At 62.7% G+C, this 18378-nt stretch overlaps 1 protein-coding gene across 5 annotated transcripts; it reads right to left on the reverse strand.

Annotated features, from left to right (window-relative positions):
* Positions 1-740: 740 nt before the first annotated feature.
* USP36 (ubiquitin specific peptidase 36) lies at positions 741-17399 on the reverse strand. Of its 5 annotated transcripts, none has more exons than XM_054047805.1 (19): positions 17314-17399; positions 15255-15560; positions 14649-14870; positions 13185-13295; positions 12680-12782; positions 11647-11714; positions 11086-11156; positions 10533-10615; positions 10041-10152; positions 9576-9716; positions 9134-9234; positions 8618-8756; positions 6702-7343; positions 5866-5996; positions 4639-5112; positions 4066-4274; positions 3385-3522; positions 2972-3087; positions 741-2749 (listed from the first exon to the last, which is right to left on the reverse strand). In XM_054047805.1, the coding sequence occupies exons 2-19, from the start codon at positions 15505-15507 to the stop codon at positions 2618-2620; spliced, it is 3246 nt and encodes a 1081-aa protein (XP_053903780.1). In that variant the 5' UTR covers positions 15508-15560; positions 17314-17399; the 3' UTR covers positions 741-2617. The 5 variants fall into 5 exon arrangements, with proteins under 5 accessions (XP_053903780.1, XP_053903778.1, XP_053903781.1 ...); XM_054047803.1 differs by having other exon boundaries at positions 17267-17345; XM_054047806.1 differs by having other exon boundaries at positions 17295-17320.
* Between the last annotated feature and the right edge of the window lie 979 nt (positions 17400-18378).

Here is an 18378-nt window from a genome sequence, read left to right on the forward strand (position 1 = left end):
GAGTGAAGAGCAAGTGGGTGTGTGGGGGCTAATGAGGCCAGCAGCTGTTTCCAAGAAGGAGGATGGCAAATCCAATACGGACAATTCCTTCCCCCTACCCAATGGGCTGGGGAGGCACCTGCCACTTGGAGACCTTCCGTTTAAGGGCAGCACTGAAGAAGCTGCTGTTTTGTGAAGCTAATAGGCCCCCCCAATCTCTGAATCGACATGGCCACAGACCTGGTTTACTGCAAGTTACCCCTAGGTGCACAGTGCACCTGGGCAAGGCAGTCTACTAGCTGCTGCTCAGAGCCCATTTGGATCCAGAGGTTAAAGGTGATCTACTAAGGCTTTAAAGAGTGGGGCTTTGTGCAGTGTAACACCAACCCCTCCAACAGCCGCTTTCCCTTCTGCACAGCGGGGAGATGCACGGCCCCCAGCCCCACAACAGGGGGCTATTTCCCTGAACTGCAAAGCATTCGCTAGCAGTTGTTCTGGGATCAGACACACACAGATGCCTTCTGAGGTTAGAACACAATCTCTTTAGCAGAGACAGATCTCCCCAGGCAGATGCATGAATCTGCTACTTCCTAGGCCCTTCTCCACCATCACCCAGGCTGCCCCCTTCCGTGCACTGCTAAAGACGGCCCAACTCCCCACAGCCGAGGCATCAAGCTACTTACAGCCGCCGCATCGCCTGCCACAGGTACGGTCAGGGATGGCTCGTCAGCCGTGACACACAAACGGGACACAGCCAGGACTCAAAACCAGTTACTTTATTGCACCATGATCTTGGCAATAGCTGAGGTTACTGCATTGTCCCCAGCAGGAGGTGCAAAATACAACCCTGTACAGATCAGCTCCGGGTATCTACACACATATACATTGAGATTATGGAACCGTCCATCAGCAAACTGTACAAGATGTCAGAATAATCCCCACGCTAAGAGGGAAATCTCCCCTGGGGGAGGGACAGAGGCTCACAACGGCCTAAGTTGAAAATTTAAATAAATGCAAATCCGAGCTGTAACGGCCATTTAACAGGCTTTGATAGCTGTACACGTTGGAGATAATGAAATGATTCGCAGCCATTAACCACTTCACCTGGCCTGTCTGGCTGACAGGGGGGTGCAAAGGTTAGTGAGTATTTAGAAGATAATGCAGGACAGCTCCCAGGGAGAAGGGGGGAGAGCAGGGCCCTGCCAGTGGAAGACTTGGAGAACATTCTTTTCCTGGGAATTGCACAGCAGGGAGGTTTGGCCATGGGGCAGCAGTGCAGGGAACACAGTTAAGAGGTACCAGGCAGAGATGGACACGCAGCAGCAGATGGGTGGAGGCAGCCTCTCCCCTGAAGCAGCAGTCCCCCAGGAGATCTTCCCACAGCCCCCACCCTGCAGACCCCATCTCATCTGCTCCTGGCCCGGCAGCATTCCCCGCAGAGAGCACTCCCTCAGTGAGACGCACCGGCGCACGACCAGGGGAAGTCAAGGCAGGTGTGCTGGGGGCGAGCAGCTCAGGCCAACAGCTGCTCTCTGTGCAGGGATGCACACAGCTGGACCAAGCCCCTTCTCCCACTCTGGTTCTGCTGGGGCCGTGTCCCCAGCTAGTCAGGGGGAACCCGGGACAGGAGGCCAAGCGGGACGGGGGTGACGCTCACCCACGAGAACAGCTGATGGGCTGGAGGAGGTCTGTACGAACCCATCACTCCCTCCGCCCAGGGACCCAGGCGGAAGCAGCTCCTGTGGCTGGAGGGGTGGGGAGGAGATTGGCGGTACAGGAGGAGGCGTTACCAGAAAACTGCCATAGGCAGCAACCTGAGAGCCCCATGAGCAGGGCTCATGTTTGCAAGGCAGGGCAGTGCCAGCTGCCCGCGCCAGCCCCAGCCCAGCAGCCACGCGTGCGCCTCGCTGGGCAGGCCCCGGCGTGGAGCAGTAGCAGTGCCCGGCCAGCAGAGACCAGGAAGCAGCAGCCAAAGCGCCATTGAGAGGCAGTTCCAGCCCCACGCTGCAGTCCTGGGGCGAGTGCAGCAGGGGAATGGCTCCCCAGTAGGCAATGTACAACAGCAGCAGCATCACAAGGCTCCGGGGAAGGGAGGAGCGTGGCTGGGCACAAGGCCGGCTGCTGCGCAGTGCCAGGAGCGGGGCCTAGAGGAGTCACCCAGAGGCTGTGGCAATCAGGAACAGGGTACGCTTTGCATCCCAGCCTTGGCCATGGGACATGCCCTAAGGGGCCCTTCCCCAGCTACCTGCCGGGGGGGTGGGGGGAGAGGAGAGGCATCAGGGTCCCCATGATGCTCCTTGGCACTGGCCATAGTGGTACGAGGGTGACTTAAAGCATGTCAACCAGCCACGTTGGCTAAACTCCAGCAGCAGCAGCCCCTGCAAGTCTCAACCTTCCCCAACACCCAAGAACCAGCCCGTTCCATGGGGCCCCACTCCTCCTGTTCCTGGTCTGCTCCCGCCCTGCACAGGACGCTGAACACCAGCAGTACCACGGCCAGCCACCCCGGCCTGTCGCACACCACGGCCCTCGGCCTGGCTCCAGAGACTGCTGAGCAGGGACGAGTCGACGCTAGCACAGCAGGGTCCAGCCACTCTGACCCCGGCCCACGCCGCAAGCTCCCGCTGGGCTCCCCGTCTCAGAGCCGGTAGCTCAGGCTGGCCACCTTGGCTGGGTGAGTCACGGACCAGAAGTTACGCCTGCTCTGCAGTTTCTGGAAGGCGTTGAAGTGTCTCCTCCGTTCCCGCTTGAACTTTTTACTCTTCTTCACCTGAATGAGAGTAGAGCCCACGGCAGAGTGAAGGGAAGGGGTCTCCAGGTCAGACCTGGCGGGGCGCGCACACGCACCCCCCCCCCAGAGGGAGCATGATGCCAGGACAGGAGGCAGAAGCCCAAGGAAGGGATCAGTTCCTGAGACCAAGTCCAATTGTTCACTCTCCCACCCCAGCAATGAGCCATAATGCTCCACTGGCACCAGCCCTCAGCTCCTCACCTTGCCACTGTCGAAGTCCTCGTCCCAGTCGTCGGTGACTCTCGCGCGCTGGACCCACGCCATGTCCCGAATGGCGTCCTGGCTAATGGCCGAGATCTCACCCTCCCACGTCAGCACTGCAAAGCAGAGTTGCCCATCAGCGACTGCGGGCCACACCAATGCGCAGTGCCAGGCTGCTCGACCCTCCAGCCCCTCCTGGCTGAGCTGGGGCCTGTGACCACCTGGACGGCTTTGCTGGCCTCAGTGCAAGATACAACCCCTGCCCCCCTCTTCGGCTGCATGGACCAGCCTCCTTCTTCGCAGCGCCAAGCAGGGCCGTACCTTTACCATGCAGCCTCAGCCCGGTGCACTCTATGCAGGGGGGAGCACTTGTGCACAGCCACCAGGACGGCAGCCTAGTGCGGGGACGTTACCTTGCTTCCCATATGCTTTATCCAAGGAATTCCTGAGCAGCTCCTGCACCACGCTGGCCTCCTCCTTGCTCTGCCATGCTGTCCCAGTGCCCCGCATGGAGCCATCTCTGACCTGGCTGTCCCAGATGCACACCGGCACTGCAGAGACCAGGGAGGGGTGAGCATGCAGACACAGCTCCCCTCGAGCTACACCGCGGGACCTGTGTCCTGAGCCACAGCTTGTTCTGAAGGGGCCATGCCATGGCTGGAGCACTAAGCCAGCCCGGCCAGCATGGGCTCGGCCTGGCCTCCCAGCTTCATCTTACAGGCAGAGCCAGGCTCCCTGGAGATACCCACCTCCCAACTGCCAGGCACAGGGGCAGTAGCCTTCCCCTCCCTGAAGGAAGTCACACATCCAACAGCCCAGGGGGAGGGGCAATGTCATCTCCCCAGTGACGAGCACAGGACACAGCCAACGAGAGCCCGAGCAGCCGAGCCAGCAGTAGGAGTTTCTGGGTGTGATCAGTGGCCTAGAACTGGGGCCTGTGGGGCGGGAGGGATGGGCAGAAGCTGAATGTTTTTTCTGGGGGCAGAGGGAGAGCAGCCCAGCCCCCCCCAATCTGCCAAAGGCACTGCTAAGAGCCAGGCACTGGCTAGGAGAGCACAAGCCCAGCACAGGGGACACCTGTGCAGCAGCAGTACCTGGAGTGCTGGCTCTGGTGTGGAGCCCATTCACAGCCGCCTGCTCAGTGCTGGGCTTGGAAACCGGGCTGCTGGGGCTCTCCCTCCGCTTGCACTTCCGATGCTCGCTCTCGCCATCTTCCACCTCCACACCCTGCTGCTGCTTTGCACTGTGGAGCCCTCCTGCCCCGGGCGCCAGGGTCGCAGCCTCGCCCTTCCTGGAGCAGCTGCTGTGAATTTAGACCCAGGGTCAGACTGGCAGCAGGAGTCGTTACGCAGCAGCCTCACCCCAGGCCCAAGAGAAGAGCCTGCCCAGCGTCTGGCCTGCCCTGCCCTGGAGCCACACCCGACCGCTCCGGAGGGTCCAGGAGCCTCTAACGTCAGAGCTCCCACCACGGGCTAGCGGCTGCACACAGGGATCTCCTGCCAGCAGAGCCAAGGGGCAGGGAAGGGGGCAGCTGGCTTCAGTGGGCCAGGACCTGGGCTGGGTTCATTGCAGGGGGCCAGTCCCTAGCCCAGGACAGGGCCCTTACTCCCCATGGGGCTGAGCTGCCAGGCCCACACTCCGCGGCTCCTGCCCCCCCGCCCCCTCACCTGCCCAAGGGAGATGTGCCGGGGCTGCGATCTTCCTCCAGCTGCCGCATTCTCTTCCTCCTCCTCTTCCGGGGGGTGATGGGCCCAGTGCCCACGTGGCAGCAGGAGCCTGAGCCTCGGTGCCTGCGCTCCCGCTCCAGGTCCCCACGGCCCAGCCCCTCTCTCCTCCCGCTGCCTGACTTCCTGGCTGCGGCCTCCTCACTCTCACCCTCCTCCAGGTACCGTCTCTTCCGGGGGGGGCTGGCGAGCCCCCCCCTCTCGCCGCTAGCCAGGCCCTGGGGGATGCTCTCCACCTCCAGCTGCTGCTTTCGTCGTCTCTTTTTGGAGGAGCCGGGCAGGGCCTGGCTGGCCCCCTTCTCCCTGCCTGGGTGTGAAGGGTGGGTGGGCTGGCTGCTGGCCAGGAGCGGAGAGTTTGGGCTGGGGCTGCAGGCAAGCTTCTGAAGAAGTGGTGATTTGGGAGCAGATGGGATCACCCTGGGGGGGAAGAGAGAGATGCGGTCACACTGTCCAGGGGCCTGTCCAGAGGGCAGCCCCTCACCCAGTCTCAGCTGTGAGCAGTCACAGAGAGGCCCCTGCCTTGCCAGGCCCGCAGCTCAGCAGGCAGGTGGCAGAGGTGGCTGGTACCCAAGGAGGGAAAAGGCAGTTCGTGGCAGACACGTCAAGCCACGTGAACGTGTATACGTGGGGCACAAGCAGAATGCCAGGGCGGCCGGCCAGCTGCTGACAGCGGACTGAACGTTGCACAGGGCCTGGAGCACCCAGCAAGGCAGGTACAGCACAGCTGCTGCGGCAGGAGGGCCCAGGCCTCCAGGGAGGGGGAGCAGCTGCCACGCCTCCAGCACACACAGGATCCCTGTGGCTCTGCCAGAGACGCCTAACAGCTCACAGCCCAGCCACGCATGGCCCCCAGGCACTGACTCCTGCCCAGCCTCTGGGCCCCTGCTCCCCACGCTCCTAGACAAGGGGAAGCCCTGCACTGGCTGGGCCCGGGCCCGGCAGAAGTGGGGTTAGAGAGAAGACCCAGCCCTGCAAGTCCGAGGCGCTGCGCTGCCTTGGGGGGGGGGGGGGGGGGAGAAGGAGGAAACGGACGGACGGACGACACATTCCCTTGACAGCCACATTGCGGACCAAGGATCCCACTCACCACAGGGGGAGGGAGGCAGGCTCTGGGGACGCTGCCGAATGGCCCTGCCGAGCGAGAGCTGCTGGGGCGTCTTGGCGGCTTACCTGGACTTGCCGAGAGGCCAGGGAGAGGTGGAGGCAGGGTGGGTGGTGCTCGTGGGGGAGGAGTGCTCGGCAAAGGCTGGGCGGGGTGGCGCGTGGCGGTCACTTCCGCTCGCCCTCCGCGGGGTGCTGCCCTGCAGTTATCGACATAAATAAAAACTTGGTGGTCTGAAGAGCGGTTTCCATGAGCCAAGAGGGGAAAACAAAAAGGGGAGCCCAGAGAAGGGGAGGGGGACGGACACAGACAGGGAGGAGCGGGGGATGGGAGAAGAAGAATCAGAAAAATGTTCTCAGTTAGAAACACAAAGGAAGCGAGGAAGGAAGGAAATTTAAACCAAAATCCTAACCCCAGGCTGCGGGCTGAGCCCCCGCACTGGAACAGAGGCCCGTGGGGAGCCTGGCCCTGCAGAGCGAGGGGTTCCCACATGCTCCCAGCTGCAGCACCAGCTCCGACCAGGAGGCAGGATCAGCAGTGGGCCTTGTCTAGGTGGTCCCTGGGGAGGGCTGAGGAGGCCCCCATGGCAGGACGATGTTATGGCAAGTCACTGGGGACCGACAGTCCACCCAGGAACTGCTCCCTTCCGCTCCTTGCCCAGGGCGAGAGCCCGTCACCTGCGGATCCGGTGGTTAAGTGACATTATGCCCTCCAGGCTGCCCAGACAGGCCCACGCCCCAGCAGCAATCCCCCACATGGGCTGGTGGTGAGGGGCTTTCCTGCACCCCCTGAACCCAGAGCAATAGCTCAGCGCTGCCCCATGCTGGGCACTGGGGCCAGACCTCATGCCCACAGGGAGCGGGCGTGATTAGCGTGGCTCTCAAGGGTACCACCCCAGACCCACCTTCTTAGCAGAAAGGGCCAGCTTCTTGGCAGGCGGGGGCGACGTGGTGCTGCTCAGATCCAGGGTGGCACCGGCCAGCAGCAGGGATTTTAATTTCGCCACTTGGGGGTCCTCCGAGCCGGGCGGCTTGACCTCCTGCTCAGTGGACGAGGCTGGGCCGCACTCTGTGTCCTGAGAGGCGCAGAAGCTGTTGGCGCCACTCTTAGCACGCGGGGGTCCCTTGGCCGAGTGTGCTGGGCTGGAAGAGCTGCTGCTGCTGGAGTCCTTCCTCCGCGGCTCAGTGCCCTCCCTGCTGCCCCTGGGCTCCACCAGGAGCTTGGGCGAGGTGGGTGACGGAGACTCCTTGCTCTCCCAGGAGCTCTGCTTGGGGACCTCGGCTTTGGCCCTGCTCGCTTCACTGGCGTCACAGAAGCCTTGGGATACAGCAAGTGGCTTCTTGGGCCTCCTGGCCAGCTCATCGGAGAGCGCAGCTGCCATGTGCATGGCTCTGGCAGCCAGTTTGGGCGAGGGGAACCCAGCGAGGGGCTTGGCCTGAGCGGTCCCATTCTGCAGCTTGGGCCCGGCCCCAAACACACCCCGGGCCACAGGGATCCCGGCCTCCTCCGCTCCCTGGAGCTTCTTCCCGGGCGCCCCGTCTGCTCTCTAGGCAAAGCCAGAGGAGTCAAGTTAGGGGGTGATTCAGGGAGACGCAAACTAAGTCCTGCTCCGGAGCACAGCTGGCTGCCGGATACGGCCAGCCCTAGCCCCCACCCCAGGCGAGGAGGCATGTTATACCTTGGCACCCAATATTGACCACTGTCATGTAATTAGGATACGTCTTATACAAAGTGTCTTGATCTGCTAGACAGTAATAACGCACATCATCCAACGAGATAGCGTGGTGTGAAGTTATGAAGTTCGGCTATGTATGTGTTATGAAACATATTGCGAGGTTGAGCACCCCCAAGCAGCCTTTCAGGTACAACAGTGAAAAGGCCAAACAACATTACTGGCTCATTGAGGAAATGCAAGAGCACAGGGATTACCCCAGGAACTGTGTGCGACAGAAACCTCTCAGAGAGAGCTCTACACAAGGGGAACTGTTTGACCCAGGTCACAGCAAAGAAGCTTTCCAGCAAGTGGGGAGAAGATATAAAAGAAGGAAAAATGAATCATGGGGGGACCTCACTCTCCCTGCAACACCACACCTGGAAACACCTGAGGGACAAAGACTGAACTGTGGGAAGTGATGGTCCGAGGCTATAAGGATCTTTAGCTTGTGTATGAAAATCAGTTTGCGGTTTTTTGTTTATTTACTAAGGTAATCTGCTTTGATCGGTTTGCTATCTCTTATAGGCGCTTAAAATTTACCTTTTGTAGACAAACTTATTTCTTGTTCATAACATAACCCAGTTTCTGCAATTCATATCGGGGGTGGGGGAAGAGAGAAGTCGTGCACATCTCTCTCCACATTGAGGGAGAGGGCACATTTTTATGAGCTTGCGCTGTGCAGATCTTCTATACAGCTGACTTCAGTCTGTCTGCAGCTGGGTGCGTGTCTGTGTGCGTGTGTGTGCGGCAAGAGGCCGGAGAGCCTAATTCAGCAAAACAGGGAGAGGGAATCCAGGCTGGTGGAACAGGGTGGCATCACAGACGGAGGGGTCCAACCTGTCACAGCATGTTCTGGACTGTGCAAGACCCACACTGCCCTGTCACCTGCCAAGACATGTTCCGCTAGCAGCAGCAAGGAACCTCGGAGGAGCATGTGCCGCTCACTCACGTGGCTTCACCCAGGCAGAGGCCACGTCCCAGCCACTGAACGTCCCTACAGCATCCCAGGCCCTATGGCAGCGAGTCAGAGCCCTCTCCCGCTCAGCAGCAGGGGCAGTTGCAGCCCCACGCTTCGGGAGTCTCTGGCACGAGGCCTGGACACATACCTTGCCAGTCAGCGGCGAGGAGAGCAGCCCGTTGGCTACGGTTTTCTTGATCTGGTCAGAGACGATGCCGGCTCGGCCAGGCAGGGCAGAGGCAGTCTTGGCAATGGGCCCCTCAGGGCTCTTCCTAGAGCTTGGGATTCTGGCCAAGGACAGAGAAATAGGTGGAGTCAGAGGAGCCAGGGGGTCGGTGGCCAGGGGACACGCTGAGGGAACAGGTGCCGTGGTGGAGGGGGGCTTGGTGCAGGGCCACCCATCCACCGAGAGCCATCACAGAACCACAGCTAGAGCCCTCAATCCCAACCAAGGCCTGAAGGAGCCCTGGGGACAGGCCAGCTGCCACGGGCCAGCCCAGCTGGAGCTGCTGAACCATCCCTGCTAGGCGCACGTCTCCAGCCCTCCCAAGGCAGCGGCACTTCAAAGCAGCTCCCTGAGCAGGATGCCGGGGATCCCTGGGGCCGGAGGGGGCAGCACAAGGGACGGGGCAGAGCTGCCTGACGCCGACGGCGACTCGTGTACCTTAAGTAGAACAGCACGTAGGCCTGCTGGTTGAGGACGACCTTGATGTTGCTGGAGTGGACGAGGGAGTCGTTCATCTGGTACCACTGCCCGTTACTGGCCTGGGGGAGGAGACCCCGCTCAGAGCTGGGAAAGACTGGAGCGCCTGGGGGTGCCAGGAATCCCTCCCCTCGCCTCTGCTCTGGCAGGTCTGGGGCAGCCCTCCCCAGCACTGCCTCCCAGAAACCTCTGGCCAGCGCCAGGGCAGAGCAGGGAACCTCCCAGCACCTCAGAGGCAGGATAGAGCCCGGCAGGCTGCCCAGGGCAGCAGCAGGGAGCTGGGATGAGATGGCACCCACCATCCAGCAGGGCCACCCAGCACCACCATGGGGCCCCCAGGGGGCATACTCAGGGCCTCACCCCACTCCCTGCCCAGGAGCGACTCCCCTGGGAGGGGCCTCACCTTCACGTAGCAGTAGTAGTGCCCCGCATGGCAGCTGTACCCCGAATGCACCAGCACCGCGTACAAGCCATACATGACGGGGTCGCCATTGCTCTGAGACATGTAGGGGCGAACGTTCAGGAACTCAGGGTACCCCACATCCTGCAAGGAGAGACCGGCATCAGGGAACCTGCCCCTGGGGCTTGCCCAGCTCAGAAGGCAGATCTCCCGTCCCTTTGGCGGGAGGGGGCCGCCAGCATCAGCTACCCGAGACCCATTACAGGAGTTACCCGCCACCTGCATGGCACAGCCACCCCACAAAGCAACAGGGGGCGTGCCCAAAGGGTCGGAGGGCCTCCGGGGGACCGCAGGCCAGGGTTGAAGTGCAGGGGCAGAGCTCTGGTTAGGAGGCTGGGCACTATGCCTTATGCCAGCCACACCTGCTCCAGCCCTGCTCCCCGGGGACGTCCCCGCGCAGACACCCACCTTGGTGATTTTACCTCCGCTGAAGTTGGCGAAGCGCTTGAGGGACAGCGTGAGGACGTTGGAGGCACGGTGGATGGTGAAGCGCTTGGTGGCTGGCACCTTCCTCTTGCATCTGCACAGAAGAGAGGGATGAGCTCACACCGTCACGCCGTTCCTGCCCCCACCCTCTGCTCCTGTGCCAGCCACCCCGGCAGGGCGCCCAGTGTCAGCACTGCCCCGAGGCAGGGCATCCCTTCGCTCGGCAAGGAGAGGGCTGGGAACCCTCCCAGAGTCGAGGAACAGGAGGGAACTGATGTGCCCGGAGCCCTGCTGCTGCACATGGTGCTGCCCAGCCAGGCTCCACACCTGATCTGAGCTCAGTCTGGGCTGGCATCAGGAGCCCGGCCCACCCAGGCAGAGTGGAGAGGAGAGAGGCTGTCGTGCCACGCTGCAGAACAGCCTCCAGGAGCTCGCTCCCCCCAGCCAGCAGCCCCCGTGGGGGAGACGACTCACTTGGCACACATGTAGGCGTTCTCCCCGCTCAGCACGTCCGGCCTCACAAACAGCTCTAGCGCTCGCACGATGTTTGCGGCTTGCTGCGACGACAACGGGGAGTCAGAGGGCGGAGTCCATGCACCCCGAGGCACGGCTGCCCACCAGCACTGGAGCTAGCAGCCCCCCTGGGGCACCAGTCTGGGGCCACGGCCAGACAGTGTGAGCCTGTCACCCCGCAGCCACTCGGGCTGACTGCTCCCGGGCACGCAAGGGGCCCGCTTGCACAGGCGCTAACTAGCAGTCCATCATGCCCTCCCTCTCCCCCTGGGAGGAGGTTGGGGGGGTCGCCATGGGACTGCACCCAACCAATGGTTCACGGTCAGAGTTCAGCACGCCTGGCGCTCCCGGCCCAGAATAGCAGGCAGACTGCACCGCGACCAGCTGCACCCCTGCACTATTGCTCAATGCTGGGCCGACTTGTCCCCCACGAGCAGCCTCACTGAACGTGGCTCCACCTCTCCCCAGGCCTTCATGTGCCTCACCCCCACCCCACCGGCGAGTGCGCCCGTACCCGGATCTCCAAAGCCACGTCCAGGTAGGGGTCGTAGGTATCCGAGACGCTCTTGCACACCGAACACTTGACTGCAAGGGAAGCAGAGAGGAATGATCCAAGCGGAACCGAGGAACAGCTGGCACCCAGAGCTGGTACTGCCGCACGTCTCCCCTCCCGGGATCTGGGCCCGGGGAGGAAGCAGCAGGACAGCAGAGCCCAGGCTCTCTGCTAACTCCCGCCACACAACCGGAGGCAGCAGCAGCACTGTCTGTGCAAGTGCGGGAAGCAGAGTGGCTGGAGTTGAACCAGGCAGTGCTGCGGACACGTCTGCACCCTCGCTGGGGGTCAGGGAGCACTGGGAGCCAGCCCGGCCAGGAGCTTTCTGTGCTGCCGCCGCTGGTGGCTCAGGCACCACACGCCCAGGGACCAGCAGCCTGGGAGAGAGAACGGGTAATACATCCCCACCGCAGCACCTCGGGCTGGGGTCCCAAGGGAACCGAATGGCCCCTGAGAGGAAGGGGCCAGGGAGGCTCAGGTCTGTCCAGGCCCAGGACAAGGTGCCCCACAACCTGCACTCACCACGGGACCGCAGGTAACCACCAAAGATCTGATGAACCAGAGTTGTAGCCTGAGTCTGACGATCCAACCTACGAGACAAGCAGCTGGTCTCGCACAGTCCCCTCCACTCTGCCCCTTTCCCTCTGAGCCAGGCCTCCCGGGCCGCAGCCCCCCACGCAGGATCCAGCCCTGCTCCAGGCTGGGAGGCCTGGCCACCCACGTAGCAGAGTCTGCTGGATTCAGCAACAGCTCAGACACCTCTGTGGTAGTGCAACATGGCACTGGGGATGCAGGGGCCGCATAGGACAGGCCTACATCACAGCCCTGAGCCACCTGCCCACGGGGCTTCCCCCAAGCATGACGCAGCTCAGCGCACCACCCCACTCCAGGCGGATAGCACGGGGACAGGCACCTCGAGAGACCGGAGGAGCGCAGTGCCCTCTGCCCCTGTCCCAGGACGCCAGCCTTGGAGCCTACAGATACACCTTTCGCTTTTACAGGATGATCAGTGTGCGGTGAAGTCATCTGTGTGGTGCTGGTGAAAACGGCAGGGGAGAGTTACCTCCAGGAAGGGAGTGGAACGAATGGTCGGGGGATGGGGGGGGAAGGAGCATGTCACGGTTAGGGCCGGGGTCTCAAACCAGGGCTCAGCTCAGTGAGTGCGCCAGGATTCTCTCGCCGCCAACAGGGACTCCACATCCAAACCTGCCCCCGGTGTGCCAGGGGACACCTGCCATGGCCGTGCCCACTGAGCAAGGAAGGAGGCAGTGGCCGGCAGGCTGTGGAGCTGTCGAGGCACATGGGGAGGGGCAGATTGGATCCTGGTGCTCCAAGGCATGGAGGGGCCGGCACGCCAGCACGCTGCTCCCCAGCGGCCAGGTGCAGCTGCACCACCTGCAGCACAACATGCCGCACGTTGCACTGTGCTTGCCCCGGACAGTCCCCAGCGGCTCCTGCTCTCTCCGAGCACAGGGACTGGGCTTCCACTGTCTGGCTAAGGGGGCAGTCCAGAGGCAAAGGGGTAAATCGGGGGCTCTGCACAGGCACCACCTACTTGGTGTAGCCGTTCAGGCAGGCCTTCTGCATGGCATCGATGGTGTAGCGCAGAAACTCGTGCGCATCCTCCTGGCTGCCAAAGCGGAAGTGCCGAGCGATCTCTGCAGGAGGGGAGAGAAACGAGTCAGCCAGCTGCCTAGCCCTCGGCCCCTGAGCACAGGCCAGGGACAGCGAAAAGATCCCCTCCTTCAAACAGGAATGCTGCCACTTGGGGGCCAGACCACCAGTCCAGTTCAGCTAGGCACCTGGCTCTTACTGTCCCCAGGGCTGCAGAGGAAGGGGCACCCTGGCCAAGCGCACAGTCATGGGGCTGGGCTAGTGACCCACATGCCCAGTACAGGGCCATGTTGCTTTAGTGAGTCCCTGCAAGGAGACAGCGGGAGATTCGGGCCTTGGGCTCAAGCAGCGAAAGCCTACCAGCGCACTCGTCACCTCTCCCAGCAGTACCAGGCAAAGGGAGGCCCCTCGCTGCCCGGAGCGGAAGGGAGGGCTCGTTTCCTTACTTTTGAGATCTCTGATGAAGGACACCGGCTTGATTGCATTGCCGCTGTTGGCAAAAGCTTGGATCATGTGATTCTGCATAATGCACATCATGCAAAAGCCTCCTTGGTGACCTGCAGCAGGGTGGGGAGGAGAGAAAGGGGGTTAGGCACAGATCTCGCTGCAGGAGCCATGCTGCTCTCTGCAATTCAGCCTGCCTGGCACCCACTCCTCTTACAGGCAGAGCCCGGGGCGCCATGCCCGAGGCACAGATTTCCAGCCTGATCTGCAGAGCCACAGAGTCCCCGTGGGCAACTGGGCAGCATTTGGGTGGCCAGCATTCACGATGGAGGCCATTATACCGAAGGCAGGGGCTGCCAGCCTTCTGCTCTCACTGCAGAGTTAACTCAGGTGACTGGTACATGCACCTAAGCAGTTGTGTTACCCTAGCCTGGGTGCGAGCTGCCACACTGCAAAGCCCCTCCCCCCCCAAGACACTGGAGGCCCATGAGCACTCAACTTGGCTTGCATCCTTCCGGCAAAGCGAGCCAGTTACCACGCAGCTCTCTGGCTCTAGCCGATAGCCCCAGACACCCCAGCTAGCCCAGGTGCAAAGCACTTGGATCCGAGGTTTGTGTGCCTTCAGAGCCATCAAGACCCCTCCATCCACGTTAACAAGTGACCATCACCATGGCATCTCTTCAGATCAGCTGCTTCTCACAGGGTAGAGGCTCATGGCAATGGCCACGGCCACGTGGGCAGCATGGTCCCTTCCAAATAATCCATACACAGCACCCCCCCCCCCCAAAGCCAGCGGCACAGAGCCTGCACCCTCCCCCCTTCTGCTAGGGCTGCCTGCAGTCACTCCATGGCCCGCAGAGACGGGAACAGGGACTGCTGCTAAGCACTGCTCTCCACAACGCTCCTCGGTCCCTGCTGTTTCTCCCAGACCACCAGTCTCTCCACACTGAGCCTGGCAATGCCGCTGGAACCGAGGAAGAGCCTGGCACCGAGAGGGGATCTTCCCAGAGAGGAGCGGAGGGCAGAACAGCACATGCCAGGAAGAGGGGGAACAGACCAATGGGAAACGACAGGAAGGCGCCCAGAGACCACGGCAGTGGGCACAATACAAGAACGTAGATAGGTAAAGCAGAGACAGGTCAGTTATATCCCCCCCACGGGAAGGGCAGTTCAGTGGTTGGGCGGGATGTAGGAAGGGCTCAGTGATGGTGTCTGGCCTGTGTCATGCAGGAGCTCACACCAGGTCCCTTCTGGCCTTGGGGAATTCACACACAAGCCTCCCTCCCCAGTCAGCACTTTCCAATGTAGGTGCCAGAGGCCACTGCGCAAGGAGATTCACCCGGCAAATGCCTGAGAACCCTCAGCTTCAGCCAGCCTTCTGCTCACAGCACTAGCCATTGGGCACCGCGGGACACCCAGCAAAGCCCTACCGAGCCCCCGCACCAGCTGGCCCTTCCCCCACTCACAGCTGCGGATGTGCTCCTTGGACAGCAGGTAGTTTGCCAGCGGCGGCGTGTACGTCAGGCATTGCACAGTGGAGTTCAGGAAGCACGTGTTGCCCAGGTTGTGGAGTCCTGCTCCAACCCTGTACACCCGCTCCCACTTCATGGACAGGCGCTCCATGGGGAAGAGAACTTTCTGGGGAGCTGGGACGCCGTCCCCCGAGCCTCCCAAAGCATGGTCACTCCCTGCAAGAGAGAGAGGAGTCACTGAGAAAGGAGACAGCGCCCTGGTCGACACAGAAGAGTCAGACTGACCTAGGTACGGCTCTCAGGCATGTGAAAACGTGACACCCTGAGTGCCCCCGGCATAGACGGTAGCTAAATCGACAGAAGAATTCTTCCATCGACCTGGCTCCCGCCTCTCGGAAGGGTGGATTAATTCCAGCAATGGCAAAGCCTCTTCCAACAGTGCAGGAAGCAGCTACACAATGGTGCTACAATGGCAGAGCCGCAGCTAAGTCACTGTAGCCTCTGTAGCGTAGACGAGCCCAGACATTCAAGGGAAGAGATCTCAGCAGATTCAAACACCGGAAAGAGAAGCAGCTCCCAACCCCAGAGCCCTCTACGTACCCTGCTTCCTGATCTGGGCCTCTTCAGAGCTCTTCTGGCGACTGGCATTCCCTGTCTTGGGGTTCAGCAGAACGTACTTGCCCTTCAGGGTCTCCAGCTGGTAGGAGAAGCTCTTGCTAGCCGGCTCAAACTCAATCTTCTGCAGCAGGATCTTCTTGGCAGAAGACGCCAGGAGCTTGCCCAGCTCACCATCGTCAGTGGAGTCCTTCCTGCCTGGCTTGAGAGCCTCTTTCAGCTTGTCCACTATCGGCATGGTGCATCGCTGTAGGGGACCGGGCTCAGCTCACTAACCGGGGAAGCGTCTCTCTGCAGAGGAGAGTTGGAAGGGAGACTGATGGGCTGGGTGGCCAGTCAGGAACTGCCCCAGATCTCACAGTGATCACCAGGCCCAGAGACCTTTCCAGGTACGTGGTTTTGGCAGTGTTGTAACCCTGGCCTGCCCGCCACCCAAAGCAACCCGAGAGCTCTCGGCACAGCAGTTTGAGCCACCGTCAGAGACGGTCAGATTGCAGCCCCTGGCAGGGGGAATTAGTTTCATCTTCTGATCAGGGGCAACTGCTAGGCTGACTATGGGAAGGACCTCCTCAGCCTGCCCCCGAAACGGCTCAGGAAAAGCAAGCAGATGGGTCATTTGTCCCATGAGCATCAGAGCACTCCCCACCCTGCTCCCAGACCCCATGTGTCAGAGTCCGTTCCCTTTGTGCCATGAGCACCCAGTAGCACCCCGTCACTCAGACAAGCGATGCAGGGTGCTCCCTCCTCCTCCTCACCCAGGACTAAGCACCCCGCTGGGACAGGCTGCACAAAAGGGAACTGAACTTGTGTTCCTGCAGGGCAGTGCAGAGTCCCCGCCGTGGGGCCCAAGGTCCACCACCACCTGCCAACCCACCCCCGCCGCAGGGCCCAAGGTCCCACACCACCACCACCTGCCAACCCCCCCCCCCCCGTCACGGGGCCCATGGTCCCCCTCCACCACCACCACCTGCCCACCCCCCTGCCATGGGGCCCAAGGTCCCCCACTACCACATGCCCAACCCCACCCCAGCTGCGGGGCCCAAGAACCCCACCACCACCACCTGCCGACCCCCCCCACCAGCCGACCCACCCCCCCGCCACGGGGCCCAAGAACCCCCCCCACGGGCCCCAAGGTCCCACCCACCCACCCCCCGCCGCGGGGCCCAAGAACCCACCACCGCCGCCTGTCCCCCCCGCCGCGGGGCCCAAGGCTCCCCCAGCCAGGTGGCTGCTTTGAAAGCATTGCCCATTCCAGTCCCAGCCGGCATCGAACCCGAACCCCCGGCCCCCGGCGCGGCCCCGCGCTCCCAGCCCCAGCCCGGGCCGGCCGGGGCAGGCAGAGCCGCTCCAGGGTCACGCCCCGCAGTGCGGTGTCACGCACGGACCCCGCAGTTCTCACCTGGAGAGTCCGGACCCCGCCAGCCCCCGCGGGGACATCCGCGCCGGCTGCCGAGCGCTCGGGCTGGCGAGGGGCCCTGGGGGGCAGCCAGGCGGGGCCCGGGGCCCTTCTCCGGCTGGGCGGGGAGCAGAGGAGGCGGCGGAGGATCAGCACCACCGGCGCGGGCGGCGGGAGAGTCGGGTTGGGTTGTGTTGTGTCCCCCCCGCCCCGTGCCGCGTGCGGGGGGCGAGCTCGGCGCTGCCTGACAGCCCGGCCGGAGACAGCCCGTGGGCCCCGCATCCAGGGTGCCCGGGGCGACCCGCCTCCAGCCGGGCTGAGACCGGAGCCACCGAGGGGCCGCGCCGCCTCCCTCCCTCCCTCCGCCCGGCTCGGCCCGGCCCGGCCCGGGGCCACACGCGGCCCCAACGCGCCGCGCCCCCAGGCCCGGCCGGGGCAGGGACGGGCTTTAACCAGGCTCCCCGGGGCGCCTCCCGCGCCGCGCCCCCCGCGCCCAGGCCTCCCCCGGCAGCCGCCTCCCGGCTCCCGCCCCGGGCCGGGCCTGCCCCGCTCACCCGGGCTCGCAGCCGGGCCGGTCCCACGCCGCCGCCCCCCGGCTCACCTCGCGCCCGCCCGCGCGGCCCCGCTACCTGCTCCGGCCTCACGCACCATCCGGGCCTCCCCGGCCCGGCCCGGCCCGGCCGCACACGTGTCTGCGCCTTAAAGGGGAGGCGCCCGCGAACCGCCGACCCAAACCCCCGCTCGCGCACCTCTCCCCCTTAAGGGGCGGGGACAGAGCAGGCCCCGCCCCGTGACGCTAGGGCGTAACCGCCTCCTACGGCGCGTGTCGCCGGCAGCCCCGCCCCTAGCGGGAGAGCCCCAGCGCGTCCCGTGGCAGGGAGTTCCGCAGGCCCCGCCGCCTGGGGCTCTCCCGGGGCAGGGACGCGCCCCGGGGCCCAGTCACCCAGTGCAATGAGATCCCTTTGTCACTCCGCGCAGTCTGCTTTAGCACTGTGATGACTAGCACCGGTCCCCGTACAGACCCCTGGGACACCCCTAGTTACCGCTCTCCAGCCTGAAAACGGACCATGTATCCTACCCTCCAGTTACTGATCCATGAGATGATCGTCCCTGTTAGCCCAGGACTGCTCACTTTGCTTAAGCGCCGTTGGTGAGGGACCTTGTCACGGGCGTCGTGAAAGGCCAAGCCCACGCTGGACCCTAGATCCCCCTTGTCCACATGCTTGTTGACACCCTCAAAGAATTCTAAGAGCTCAGTGAGGCCCAATTTCCCTTTACCAAAGCCATGTTGACTTTTCCCCAGCATATCGTGTTCATAGATGTGGTTTTTTACTGTAGTTTCACCCAATTTTCCTGCCGCGCGTGCACACACACACACACCCACACGCACACACACACCCATCAGGCCAAACACCCTAACAAGCAGCCAGGCCAGGGCCAGGTGAATCCATGCACGGAAGGGTGCAGTGCACGGATCCTTTCCTTTTCCAGGCAGCCTCCGGCTGCAGACTTAGGCCAGTGATTTTCAACCTGGGCTCTGAGGTTTCCTGGGAGTCTGCAAACTATGTTTAAGATTCCAAAGGGGTCCTCAAAAGAAAAAAGCTTGAAAACCACTGCCTTAGGCTATGGGCTGGAACTGCACCCCCCTCTTTTTCCTGCTGCATGGACTTGGCCAGGAAGAGGAAGCTAGTCTGGGAGGTCTGGCCTAGACTA

The sequence above is a fragment of the Malaclemys terrapin genome, chromosome 13 (assembly GCF_027887155.1).
Source record: "Malaclemys terrapin pileata isolate rMalTer1 chromosome 13, rMalTer1.hap1, whole genome shotgun sequence".
In the NCBI taxonomy this organism is placed as follows: Eukaryota; Metazoa; Chordata; order Testudines; family Emydidae; genus Malaclemys; species Malaclemys terrapin.

Bases quoted from the DNA above. Each gene is read 5' to 3' on its own strand.
- USP36 (XM_054047805.1), bottom strand. From the start codon at position 15,507: ATGCCGATAGTGGACAAGCTGAAAGAGGCTCTCAAGCCAGGCAGGAAG. The intron at 10,616-11,085 runs GTACGGGCGCAC...TTGTCGTCGCAG, and splicing joins ACGTGGCTTTGGAGATCCGG to CAAGCCGCAAACATCGTGCG. The intron at 8,757-9,133 runs GTACACGAGTCG...GTCCTTGGCCAG, and splicing joins TACGTGCTGTTCTACTTAAG to AATCCCAAGCTCTAGGAAGA.